Source organism: Oreochromis aureus, linkage group 2, assembly GCF_013358895.1.
Source record: "Oreochromis aureus strain Israel breed Guangdong linkage group 2, ZZ_aureus, whole genome shotgun sequence".
Classification (NCBI taxonomy): domain Eukaryota; kingdom Metazoa; phylum Chordata; class Actinopteri; order Cichliformes; family Cichlidae; genus Oreochromis; species Oreochromis aureus.
In genome coordinates this window covers 14,015,661-14,028,967 of record NC_052943.1, presented here as the reverse complement: position 1 = coordinate 14,028,967, position 13,307 = coordinate 14,015,661, and the positions used below count along the sequence as shown (strand labels likewise).

At 38.2% G+C, this 13,307-nt stretch overlaps 1 protein-coding gene across 1 annotated transcript in view; it reads right to left on the bottom strand.

The window, feature by feature from the left end:
- Positions 1-798: 798 nt before the first annotated feature.
- The window catches only part of LOC116320848 (neuronal acetylcholine receptor subunit alpha-7-like), a 33,426-nt gene continuing 20,917 nt past the window's right edge, over positions 799-13,307 (bottom strand). Inside the window, exons 5-9 of the mRNA XM_039618863.1 lie at positions 5,707-5,954; positions 4,703-4,897; positions 4,051-4,137; positions 2,389-2,498; positions 799-2,287 (exon numbers count right to left, since the gene is read on the bottom strand). Of these exons, the coding sequence (XP_039474797.1) occupies positions 1,694-2,287; positions 2,389-2,498; positions 4,051-4,137; positions 4,703-4,897; positions 5,707-5,954 (1,234 nt within the window). The 3' untranslated portion in view covers positions 799-1,693. The remainder of the gene's footprint in view (positions 2,288-2,388; positions 2,499-4,050; positions 4,138-4,702; positions 4,898-5,706; positions 5,955-13,307) is intronic.

Here is a 13,307-nt window from a genome sequence, read left to right as displayed (position 1 = left end):
GCCTTAATTTGGCAGCTGGCAGTAAAGCAGCAGAAAACTATATTGGATATGTGTGGATAATCTCAACTATTATTTGTTGTTTGGGATCATTCTGTGATTAAAAGTATTCAATAAATGCAATATTCACAACAATAGACCAATAAGGATTAGATGATTGTGTTTTATGTGTAGACTCTATAGTGACTGTCTCACATGGCAACAAAGCCACACGTTTGCCTCCTTCCACATTATATCCCCACAGATTTATGCAGAGCCTGTTATACGGAGAATAAATAGTCTTTTATTAACACAGAGAGCAAAAAACTCACAGAATGAAAGCGATAAAGACTCTAACTACCACAGAATGGTGGCAACTGTTCCATGGGTGGAGGTGGAGGTGGAGGTGGAAGTAAACATTTACAGCTTTCAGTCACTTTCAGTTCCTCAGCTCTTTCAGGAAAACTCATACTGGGATCGTGGCCTGAATCAACACTATATTCTTTGGTGATATGGTGGCAAATGAGGTTATGTCATTTTCTGTTTGCGATTGAGCCTCCAGCAAGTGTCAGCAGTGTCAAGGATTCAAAAGTCACTTTGTTCTTCATCCTTAGAAACCACGTATGATTTCCAACAAGTGCAAACTCTTTAACAGCTTTCAAGTGATTGCTTGTTTTTTAAACTGGTGCAACTACGTGACCTGTTTTCAACAGTTAAATGAATATTAAGCGCATGTCACGTCAGTGCACTTGGTTAAATGATTTACTGTACAGGTCAACATGTGATATTTTACAGTACTCAAAAAAGAAAAGACACCAGTTTGTCTTGTTTTTACTGGTCAACAACCATAAATACCAGTCAACACATTGCTCTCAATACAATACACCAGATATTTCATAAACATTATTTTTCACTGTCCCAAACAGCTCTTATTGAGTTACAGATTCTACAGTTCGAAATGAAGAGGCAAGACAAAGTGAGAAGTTCCTAAACTGATGAATAAAGAACAATAAAGCAATACAGTTTTGTTCAGTGCTCTGTTGATCTACGCGAACAAGAAAACGATTCACAGTGAAACATCTCATTTCAGTAACTAGGCTAAACATTTTTTACAAGGTTGTTACATTATCAGAAGTAATGTGTGACTTCCTTATTAGCTTGAAAGGTAAACAGTGGGTGTATGAACTCAGACTGAGGTGTTGCAAGTGGACAGGAGAACAATATTTAACAAAGAGGACTGTGGTGGTGTTTGTGTCATTGGAGAGGTGATTTTAATGGACAGCAATGATATTTACACTAGTTTCAGAGTAAAGACAGTTAGTAGTGTCTTCCCCTTACTTATATCTTAATGTAAAAAAAAACTTATACAATGCTGTCTTCTCACTGATTTTCTGTGTTCTGTGTTTTTTTTTTTTTTTGTGGTTATATTTTTTTCCTTTTAAAGATAGGATCAATCTATTTCTTACATCAAGACAGAAAGAATAAAAACATTTTTTTCCTGACCTGTATGATGTAGCATGACGCAGGTGCTTTGCATTTATTTACACCACATTTTGAAGTTATTTTTTCTCATTAAACCCTGCAAAGCTGGCCTGCTATTCAGTAGATTTGGTTGGTTTGGGACCACGTACATTTATGCCCTCTCCACTGTCCTTACTCTTACACTCTCTCTCTCCCTGTTACACCTTCTTCATTCCTTCTCTCCTGCTGTAACCAGTTATGTGAAGTCCTTAGAAACAGCCTCTATGAAGTTGGGTGCAGACAACAGGATTGTGAAGGTACAAATGATTGAGAAGAGAGAAAAGGCCACCAGACACAGCCGGTCCACTACTGCCGCTGCAAACTTCCACTCGCTGCAGATCGCCTCAGCCTCATCCTGGTCCCGGAACCTCTGAGCTATGTATGACACCTCCTCCAAAATACGCTGGATCTCTGGTGGGGGGAGGCCCACTCCCATCCCCAGGCCTACAACACCACTGCTGACATGTGGCTCTGCCTCATCACTGGGGGAGCTGTGGGCACGTCCCCCAAGCGTTACCCCAGAGTCACTAGAAGGTGGACAGTGTGGGCTTTCTATGGGATGGTAACTGCCAAAGTAGAGGCTCATGGAACCATTGGAGGTGCCTGAGGGTGGGCAGGACGTCTGTGACATTGGCACAGTAAGGCTTGGTACTGTTCCCATCTCTATGGAGCTGGTGCTGGAGTGGTGGTGGGAGGTGTGACGGTATTTGTAACCCGGCCGCTTGCGCTCATCGCCAGGTTGCTTCATACGGAGAAACCAGGCGCACCAATTTAACAGAACCACACGGATCTGAAAGAAGAAAGGGGAAAATCAACACACAGGCACCGTTAACGTATTCATTCAAACACGAACATGATGATTATCGTTTAATAAAAGCTTCAGTCACTCACCCACTTAGGCATCTTCCCGCCGTGAGGGTCATGGTGGTGAAATTGTAGGACTATAACTGTAACCACCACAGACATTCCCACAATCATCATGGTGCTGGCAAAGTACTGAGCTGTTTAGTACACACAAACACACACACATACACACAAAAAAATCAACAAGGCTTAATTGTTTTTTCCCCAGAATTATGTATGAGATCAATCATTTTATTACTTGTGGCATGTTTTTTCCCCGTTACTCCTCATTTTATTATTAGATGCTCATAATTATTAGCATTTAGAAACAGACAAGACTGAATAAACTAGGCTGATTTCACACTCTATCATGAAAGGAGCGCAATTCTCCTCAATCTACAACATGCTATTTTGCTAAAGGGAAGAGATGCACATTTGAACTGAAGCTGGGTGAATAAAAGCAGTGTAAAACAGTGCAACAAAACAGAGAACAAAGGTGAATAAACCCAAAAACGGAGGAGAGAGAGAGAGAGTCTTATCAGGAAACAGTAAAGGAGGGGGTAGGATAAGTGTGTAGGTGGAGGTTTATTATTATTTGTTAGGATATTTAAAAAAAAAAGATAAAAGAGGTTAAGGTTAGGGCCTTAAAGAAAAGAAAAGAAAAGAAAAGAAAAGAAAAGAAAAGAAAAGAAAAGAAAAGAAAAGAAAAGAAAAGAAGGTTATAGTAGAAGTGGAGCACGAAATTAGGCTGGTATTAGAAAGTGTATATCTATCTATACGGAGGTAGAGTCAGTAGAAAAATACAAGATGTACAGTAATTCCAGAAATATGGTAAGTGGACCCAAACCACATTGTTATTTGTGACAGAACAAACCAAATTATGAATTAATCAGAACACAATTAAAATGAACTAAGCCAAAGAAGATAAGAAGTAAAATAAAGTAAGAAATTAGCACACTTATCTTGTGATTAACGGCTGGCGAATAATAAAAGACTCATGCCCTGACAGCTACAGTAACTCAGGCATACACGCACACACACACACACACACACACACACACACACACACACACACACACACACACACACACACACACACACACACACACACACACACGTATATAACAACAGAACAATAAAAGAAATGTTGCCTGGTCTGATGGGTCTCGATGTTTGTTATAACATTTGGACAGCAGGGCAAGAATTTTGCATAAATACCATGAAAGTATGGATTCATCCTGTTCTAGGTGGTGGTGATGGTGGTGGCACACTGTGGGCCCTTTAGTACCAATTGAACATAGAGTCCATTCCTTTTATGAACAAAATCATCTTCTGCCTGCTTCCAGCACACAAAGATGAAACAATCTGAAACTGGTTTCTTTAACATGACAATGTACTCCACGGCCACCAGATCTCAGTCCAATAGAGTGCCTTTGAGATGAGTCGGAAGTAGCACCAACAAGTTGTAACTAATAAAGTGGCAGGTGAATGTAAGTTATCCTGTTATTGCTGCTGTCACTCATTTTTCAGAAGCCATAATAAAGTTTTGACAAAGAGGTATAATCAGTAAGTATCAGGTGAAGCTAAACAAAATCATCGGTAAGCTTTTTCTTCTAAGGCATACCAATCTCATTTGCTCCCCCTGATTCAACATTCACGCACGCTTAAACATGTTACATGTACTCACACAGACACAGAAATATAACCCACCAATGAGGGGAACAGAGTCTGACGTGGCAGGCATGATCTCAGCTACCAGAAGCATGAAGACAGTTAGCGAAAGCAGCACAGTGATGCCTTGAGACAGATACCAAGAGAGACACAGTGAGAGAGAACATGAGCATATACATAATGATGCAATCAGGGTCACTGGTGTATGAAATTATTCTTGTAATTACTTATGTATGTAATCAGTTATGTTCTCGTGACTACAACCATTTGTCAGATGGTGCCCTCTCTGACATGTTCAAGGTAGGTTACAGCTTCAAAACTCCCCTACTTTGTAGCTGCTGATTGCTCACAGACAGGTCGCTATTCATCAATGCTCTGCACTGACAGAATGCATTCAGTGTTTTTTTTAAAGTGTCTTTAAATGCATGAATTCATGACAACATTCATTGTGGACAAATATGCTTGTAATGCATGTGAGGGCACCTTGAAGTTTTGATGTACTGTGCAGGGTGTTTGCATTCTTATTAGTTTGAACACTCTCCTTTATTTAAAAACTTAAAGAATTGTTGTTTCTGTTTTATTTTACTCGACCAATATTCAATATCAATTCTTCTTTTTTGTTACTTATTCACATATGCACCAATACATATCTGCAGTAAGCTAACATGTGTGTTCAGCATGTCCCTCTCACCCAGAGAAATCTTTTCTCCTGAGTCTGCAGGTAAAAGGAAGACCAGCAGGGCCAAGCCAGAGATCAGCACACAGGGGATGAGCAGATTTAGTCCATAATACAAAGTCCTGCGGCGCATGGTGACTGTAAACGTCACATCAGGATAGGGCTCCTTACAGCAGTCATAGTACAACTCATTACGCTTGGCCGGCACACCTGAAGGACACAAATGCAGATATGTTTCTGTGGACTAAAGAGCGAACTTCATTTAAATATGTGTTACCATGTAAACCCAAGCACCATGTGACCATACGACCGGCCAATGGGATTGCAAATTAGCTTAAGCTAATTATTAACACAAAAGCTATTAGCATTTATGTTAATATTTTATACAGTCCCTTCTCAAATAAAACTGTATTAATTCAACCCTGAGAACCTTCCACTGGAATCAGTCTCAGTCAAATCAGCTTTCAACCTCATTATTTTCACTCTGTATTTAAATGTTTAGCAAAATAAAAAAGTAGAAAGTAGCCATGGTTTTCCTGAATTTTAGAATTTTCTCACCTTAAGGTTCAGCTCTAGGGAAGTGATTAGCTGCACTCACATATGGCTTGGCTACACTCATGTCAAAATGTCAAACTGTTTCTCTCGCATGCCATCTGGTTCTGTCTCACACCCATTTCAAACTAACCTAAACCCCAGAGCCGTGGAACTGGGATCTCCTTCTACTATGTCCCAGCTGGAAACACTCGAGAGGTCTTCCAAATCTTCTTCCATTTCCAGTCTATTCATTATAGTTTATTTTGTTGGCCTCATGTCAGTCTATTAACGGGCAGTGTAAATGTATATAATGTATAACATCTGCTTATGTCTGAGTATTTTAGCTTTTCATTTACTTAAACGAGATTCAAAATATTGATTTAAGAAAACCTGATGTAACACCTCACTCTTTGGTGACAGACTGAATTAAGCTGCATTTTTTAGTGCAAGGTTCTGCAATGTTCTGATTAAAGAAGCCCTCTTACCCACAAGATCCCACTCTCCATTTGGTATATAAGTGGATGTGTCCACATCGAGCATCTGGAGATCCAGAAGCCAGCCGTTGTGTGTCCATGAGCCAAACTTCAAATCGCACTTCTGCACATCGAAGGGAAACCAACGCACGTCGATGTAACAGGTGCTCTTCAGGATGCCAGGGGGAATATACTGGCAGTTACCCGACGCATTCACCAGCACGTTGGTGTGAAACGTGGCATCAAACCTTTCATCCGCACTGGGAAGAAAGCAGAGGACGGTACTTTTAAAGCATTCATTCATTGCCACATGATAAAATAATCTTGATGGGGAATGCAAGCGCTGATGGAAAAAGTAACAAGAAGGTATTTCTGTCACATCTGTTTATTTGCAGCAAAAGTGGTCCCAATGTGCCTTTATTTGTGCGTTTTTATTCTTGTAGCAGTTCCTACTCTTCACAGTGGCCCTGAAGCTTTGCTGTGCACTCAGAAATAGCAAATTGCACAATGCCTGTCACTGTTCAAAAGAAAGGTTTACACCTGAGACAGACCACCAGTCTACCATCGGGCTAACACCTGATACAGTTAATATTGTTTGCATTTTGTGCCAGTATTTGCAGTCTGAAAACTGAAGCCAAGTGCCAAAAACTGCAATAGTGACTTTTTGAGACTAGCTAGTGAGTCAATCCTTATAGACTAAATAATAAAATAACAATCTTTGGCACAGAAACGATCATGATTAGCAACTGATCTTTATAGCTAATAATTTTACAAGGGTATATAGCTTATATAAAACTAACCCGTTACAATTTATCAACGCTTTAAGTTGAGGCAAGGCTGCTTTAAGGGACAGGTGGATGCACAGATAGGTGGTGATGTAGCCAAGAGCTACCACCTATGTTTGGGCTGAGCATTTTAATGCAATTATCATGCCCCATGATAGCATGATAGCAGCCAAGATGCTAACACTGAAGCTTCAAAATGGGGAGATGACGTATTTCATGTATTGACTGCAGTGGCAGCAGTGGCAGCAGCTGTTGAGTGATATTTCTACTCAGCCTTCAACCTGCCTGCAACTACACACCTTGATGAAAACTGTTTAATGCTAAATATGTAATTGCAAAACCAAAACAGAGTAGGTGATCCTTATTGTGTTTTTGCAATGATTAAACGCCAGTTTGAGAAAGTCTTCGAATAAGCAAAACTTGAAACACATAAAAATGATTGGATCTGTTTCACTGACAATATTCGCTGTAATGTACCAAAAACAAATAATTTGATGTTACATCTGCAAGTCTAAAAGTGCTAGCACTTGGGGATAGATGCTTACAGTAAAGAAAATGCATGCGCATAACCTTGATTGTACTACAGCTCTGGTACTCCACTTGAACTCTAATTAAATATTAAAGAGAAGCTCCTCTGGTATTGGTTAGAATGTGAAGTCCTTAATAAAGTGCCAGAGGCAAAACCTGAACTTTTAGAGAATTAACAGTATATGGCAAAAGTCATAAAGCAAACTAAATTCTGAGTGTAGCAGCTAGCTGGAAGAAAGCAATTTATATCCTTCTTCAATACGGCATTTGGATAGAAGTGAAAAAATGAGTCAGCTTAGACCAGTGAATACAAAAAATTCAGTAAAATATATCAATAAAGGTTGAGTCTTTCCCTGTTCGCTCTTGCTGCTCTATCAAATAAAGGGGAAGAAATTTTCTTTCATGAGCTACCAAAACACTAAAAAATTAACAAGACAATACAAAACACACAAAAGTATGCAACAAAAAGAGTGAGAGTTTCTCATATTGCTTCAAATTTCAGCTTCCTGAAAGAAAGGTCTGCAAGAGTGTGAATACAAAACAGAAGTTTTGATCAGAGGACTAAACCTGAAGAAGTAGACAGTGCTGGTAAAAAGTAAACAGCAATAGCCCCAAAAAATAAGCCCTGCAAAAGACACTGCAGACAAAAAGGAAGAGACCACTGATGCTGTGGACAATATGCCTGGCAAAGGAGCAAATGTAAATGCTTTATTGTACTGTAGTTTTTAAATAATAACACATTTTGATTAAAAAATGTATTTATTACATGAAAATACACATGTGCAAACTATTAGACACATTGTGTATTTATTGTTGTAAGCTATATTGTTTTAGTTCACACTTCAAACTGCTTAAAAAGCCACATATAGATCTCTACATAAATGCACAGTACAAAGGCACACACAATGCCGTAAAATGCACACAAAAAATAAAGCAATAGGCACACACACACACACACACACACACACACACACACACACACACACACACACTTCAATCCCCAATGAGAGAGATAACATCAGCGTGTCTGAAATATCCCACAGCAGTATTGAGACTTGACAAAAAAACGTGGCCTGCATTTTAACCAAAGTTTGTAGATGGCTCCTTTTTCTTTGTACCTGCTTCTTCTCAGATTGAGTGATTGACCTTTTCTCTGGAGGGTCAAGTGTTATATTTTATGTCTCTGCTGTGTGCGTCGCTATTAGCTGTGGATCCTGCAGGTACTGAGGGAGGGATGTGTGGGGTTGGCCAAGGTGGAGACACGCAATGAATTATTCAAGCTTTGGCCTTACTTTATCTGGATGTGCGAGCTTTCTTGCAATCAGCGCTTACACACATCGCAGTAGACAATGTCCTGAAGTGTGTGTGTGTGTGAGTAGATGCCACAGGGTACACACTTGTCTAATCGCAATTTTTCAATTTTTACTTAAGACACTTGCCTACCCCTTCAGCTTGATTACAGTTTTTGTTGCATTTCTTTGTCTTATACCTCCACAGTGCTTCCATCAATGGTCACATGGAATTATTAATTTAAAGCATCATTACATGTGGCTCTTACACGATGCACAAGTAACATCAAAGATCTACCAGACCTTACAGTTAAACATTTGTGAGCATATTTGAAGTTTCTGAAACCCTTAATAATGGAGTAACCAACATTTTGCCATGTAAAGATTAGAATTATTAAAACAGCATACAGTTGGACAAGTGATATCCCTGGGAGAAGAGAAGCTGTCACGCTCACATACACACATACAGGCTGGCAAAAGGGCGCTGTGGATGTGTCAGAGTGCAGCAAGGGGGAAACAGAGACTGACCGACAGTGACAATGGTGGCAGTGACAGGTCTCTGCACCATGGGACATGACTCACCCAGCTTTATTCTCACTAACTCAACACCTGACTCTCAATAATAAAAAGTAGGAAGTCTTTTGGATGTGAGGCAGAAAAAAGGCCATACAGAGTGAACAAATTCTAAATACAGCACAAGAAATGTGCAAACGGTAAATATATTTATATAAAACTATGTAAAATATAATCTTCTGTACCTTAAATGATTACTCTGAAGCTTTTTAAAAGAATAAAACAGAGATACAGAATGTTTATTTCTCCAGAGGAAACAGCTAACACCTTCCCCGAAGCTTTTCTGAAGCTTTTAGTCAAGCATAGTTGAGAATTACACAAGGTCAGTGCCTCAGACTCAGAATGACTGCATGAAGAACAGACCAATCTGTCCATGTCCATTATGTCATATCCCAGAGATACAGCCCTCCACTAAGCAGCCTCGGGGCATCATGACTTGAGGCTTTCTGTTTGACAGCGCTCGAGGCTCCGTGGTTAACAAATGGACAGAATAGAAGCAGAGAGCAAAGTGATGTTAAATGGATTACTTATAAACTTAATTCAGCTTCAAATCATCAAATACAGAAGCAAACAGGACGGCAGAAGACTCGTAATGTTACACAGTTGTATCTGATTATTTTTTTGGTTTTGCATATAATATGTTGTCTGTAATGTAAGTTTAAATGTGTTGTTTTGACACTTACACAAATCATAAGCATTTTAGATCAAGAACTTCACTCCCTGCACAGCTTCATAGGCATTAATACATATACTAATAACACCGCACCTTATTGTTACTCATCCTGTCACCAGTTCAGCGATTTGTGAAAAAATAATATTATATAGATGAGAGAATTGTTTTTTTTAGGTTTTTTATAAACCTTATTATAAACCATCATGAATTTTAAAAACATGCTCATGGGCACTAAAGACAAGGTTTTCTTTCATTCAAAACTTCATTAATTTTAATGGATCAGAGAAACATCATCAAATCCAGCTATCTGTCTATTCATTCAACTCAGCTATCCATCCAGGAAAAAAAAGTCCACATCCATCTATTTGATTACTTCTCTATTAATCCATATGGTCTGTCACAATGGTGTGTGCTGTATGTTTACGTTTTCTGCCATAACTATGATTCAGTCTGTGTCCTACCTGAATTTGACGTCTGTTATGTTCATCGCTGCAGTTTTCTGTTTCCTCTAATGAGAGAGAGGTCAACCGCTCAAATATTCGACATGTTATAGATCTATTTACTTTATATCAGAGATGTCAAACATATGCTCAGCAACCAGAACAGCCCTGCCACTAGGTGGCTTTGGAAAAATGTCACAATGGTATAACTATTATTTTATCTGCACCATCAAAGGTCTGAATCATTGTCAGTGTTTCAGCATTTATAAAGGCTTCATCCAAAACCTGGCGTACTACAACGAAACAAGTAAAAGACAAAGCATGAAACAGAAAATAAAGTGTCTTTTTAAAACTTAGTATTTTGTGAATTAACAGAGAAGTTTCAGTTTTTTTCAGAGAAGCCATAGTAGAAGTAAAGTAGAAGTCTCAGTAGAAGAGAAATGCAAATCTAAGTCAATATCTTAACGGTCTCATCTGTTAATTAAAGTTTGGTTTGTATTTTCATGAGGCCAGTTGACAAAAAGCTAGTCATTAGACCCACTGTAATTATTGAACTGGAAGATGAAATCTTCTAATTAAAGACTGAAACTATTGCAAAGATGGAGGATAAAAAACTATTTTCCCCAGGCAGGAATGCACAGATATCTTCTGGATGATAAATCCATGACTCGCTGTATAGATTACCCATGCGTAAAATATAATTGTGAGGCAGTGTGAACAAAACAGGCTGACAATAACAAAAGCAATATCAGAGAAATATGAGATTTCACACTGGGAAAAAAATGAGCTGGCTTATCTCATTTTTTGTCTTTCCATTCAGTTCATTCCATATTTAGACAGAATCTGATCTCAGCACCTCTAAACATCATTAAGGTCATATTAAAACAATTGAAATGAATAAAAAAAATTTATGGTAAGCGTTTGTCTAGTAAGTACTTCTTATTTTCATTCTTCAGCTTACAACTTGTAGGGAGGACACCTACACCAAGCATCCAACAATGGTAACATGGAATTATTCATTAAAAGAAAACACAAAGTGCGTCTTTCACAGTGTTCACATAAAAATGAGATTAAGTGCAATAAATTTTGTTCTTAGAGTTATTTAAAGTTATTTAAATTATAAATTACAGATAAATTAGCCAAAACCGGATGACGAGATCTCTTTCTTTATCATATATTTTTAGATTCATTATATACATGTATATATATTATGTATATATATGTTAAATATGTTTGTGATGGCATCAGCCACACATAGGTAAAACAAGTCCATTCGTTCACTTTATTAGTTTGGTTTGCAGTTGCTTATTCACTAATATGACTCATTAATCATTTTAATTATACCTAACACTGGGATTATGAGGCGCGCGCATAATAGCATTGTGTGGTTTTTCTAAAAATGTTTTCTGTTATATTAATTATGTTTCTCTTTCTTTGAGTTACCTGGTTTGGGGGGTTGGCTGTCTCCTCTCTTTGCAAAAGGTATGGCTGAGGACTTTGAGAACAAAATGCCTGCTCAGCAGGACCAACCACGTGCTATCAGAAACAGGGGTGTTTTAGCCTTACTTAAAATTCTTCTGTGCTTAGTTAGTGTTGGTCTTTGTTTTTGTTTCCCCCCTATTGTGTGTAAATGGTTTGGTCAAACCACTATAAAAGATACCCTCTTGTGTCTTTGTGATTAGGTCAGTTTGTTAGTTAAGTTGTGTCCACTTTGTCTATATAAGTTTCTGGAAATGATTTTTGTAGAGTTATATTTAGTTGACCTCTTTTATGGGCCCACTAATTATATTTTTGAATTTTGTCTTTTTTAACTTTTTTTGAGGGTTAAAATAAAGAGAACCACTTTTGAAGACATTTTTTCCTGTGTCCTCTATGCCTTGGCTGCTTGGTCCCTCACAATGTTATTTGGCAAACTTTAAGATTATGAGTTAAAATGTTATGGAATAAGTGGAATAAGTACTATTTAGTGTGTAATTATTATATTTACCATACATCGTACGCAGTCTTGGTAGTCTTCTCCCTAAGAGAAGAGGTCGTGGGAATTTTTATACAGATGTTTGTTGTGCATTAGTGTGATGAAAGCTCAGACTCATGCAGTGTAACCATAGCAACCCTACCAATAATAACCATAATAGTAACTATATTATTAATATTTCTGAAAACTGTAAATTTAGATATTTCCTCATTAGGTACATAAACCCTTATGCTCAACTGTTGACTGGATCTTCATATTTAGCTTTATGTTGCTTCATTCATTACCGAGTTCAACAGATTTTTTGATTTCTTAACAGGATCTGTTTTGGGCTTTGCTTCAGCCATTGCTCCGAAAAAACTGTAAAAAAAATAATATTTAGGCCATAATATATTAACAGTAGTGCTGTAATGTTACTATCGATATATTTTGTAAAATATAACAGGGAGACTTTACTTTGACAAAGTATGCAAATGTATAGAAAACCCTTAACATGAAACAAAGAGGACAGAACCTTCTGCCTGTTTTGTACAGACTGATACGTTTCACTATGATTCGATTAGATTTGAAAAAAAAAGTCAAACAAAAAAATATGAAGACAAAACACTTAAAGTGTTTGGTAAAGAAGATTTGTAGCATCTAAGTGTTTTAGGGGAGTGTGTAGCCAGTTCAAAAACAAGACAAGCAGGCAAAGAGAGGAGGGTGAGGAAACATGCTGACACTTTGACAGAGCAGATGGAGTGATTTATAAAGAGCACTCGATGAAAGATGGGAACAATAAAATATGGAGAGAAAGAGTTGATTGAATGGAATGAATTATAGTAAGACAGTGAGTTATGAAAGAGACGTGGAGGGAGACACAAATGAAATGAAATGAAAAGAGGGATGGTGAGACGGGACGGCGGTGAAGGGGTAGGGGAGGGTAAAAGGCAGACATGGGGAAAGAGAGGGGTGAGAGTGAAGAGATTAGGTTGGGTAATCCTGGCAGGTCTAAAAGCTAAGCTTTTAAAATTTGGGTTAATACTCCTAGACCTTTGTTTTGTCCTAATGTTCCATGTGATGTGTGTGCTGGAGGGACTAAAATTATCCATCCCTTCATCTTCTCCTTTCCTTTTAGTCTCAAACTGAACATCCATCTCTCACTCAAGCATTGCAATTAGTTGTTTTGGAGGAAAACAACTGGCCTACATCTCTAATTGGACTGAGAAAGCCTTACACAGAAGCACGAAGTGGATAAGCCAACATCATCAGCCTGACCTGAATCAAAAATGCAATGAGCTCGTTGAACATCGTTTATGAAAACAAGGATTTTGACCTTAGCTCTCGTGTGGCTCCTAATTCATTGAAAACTGC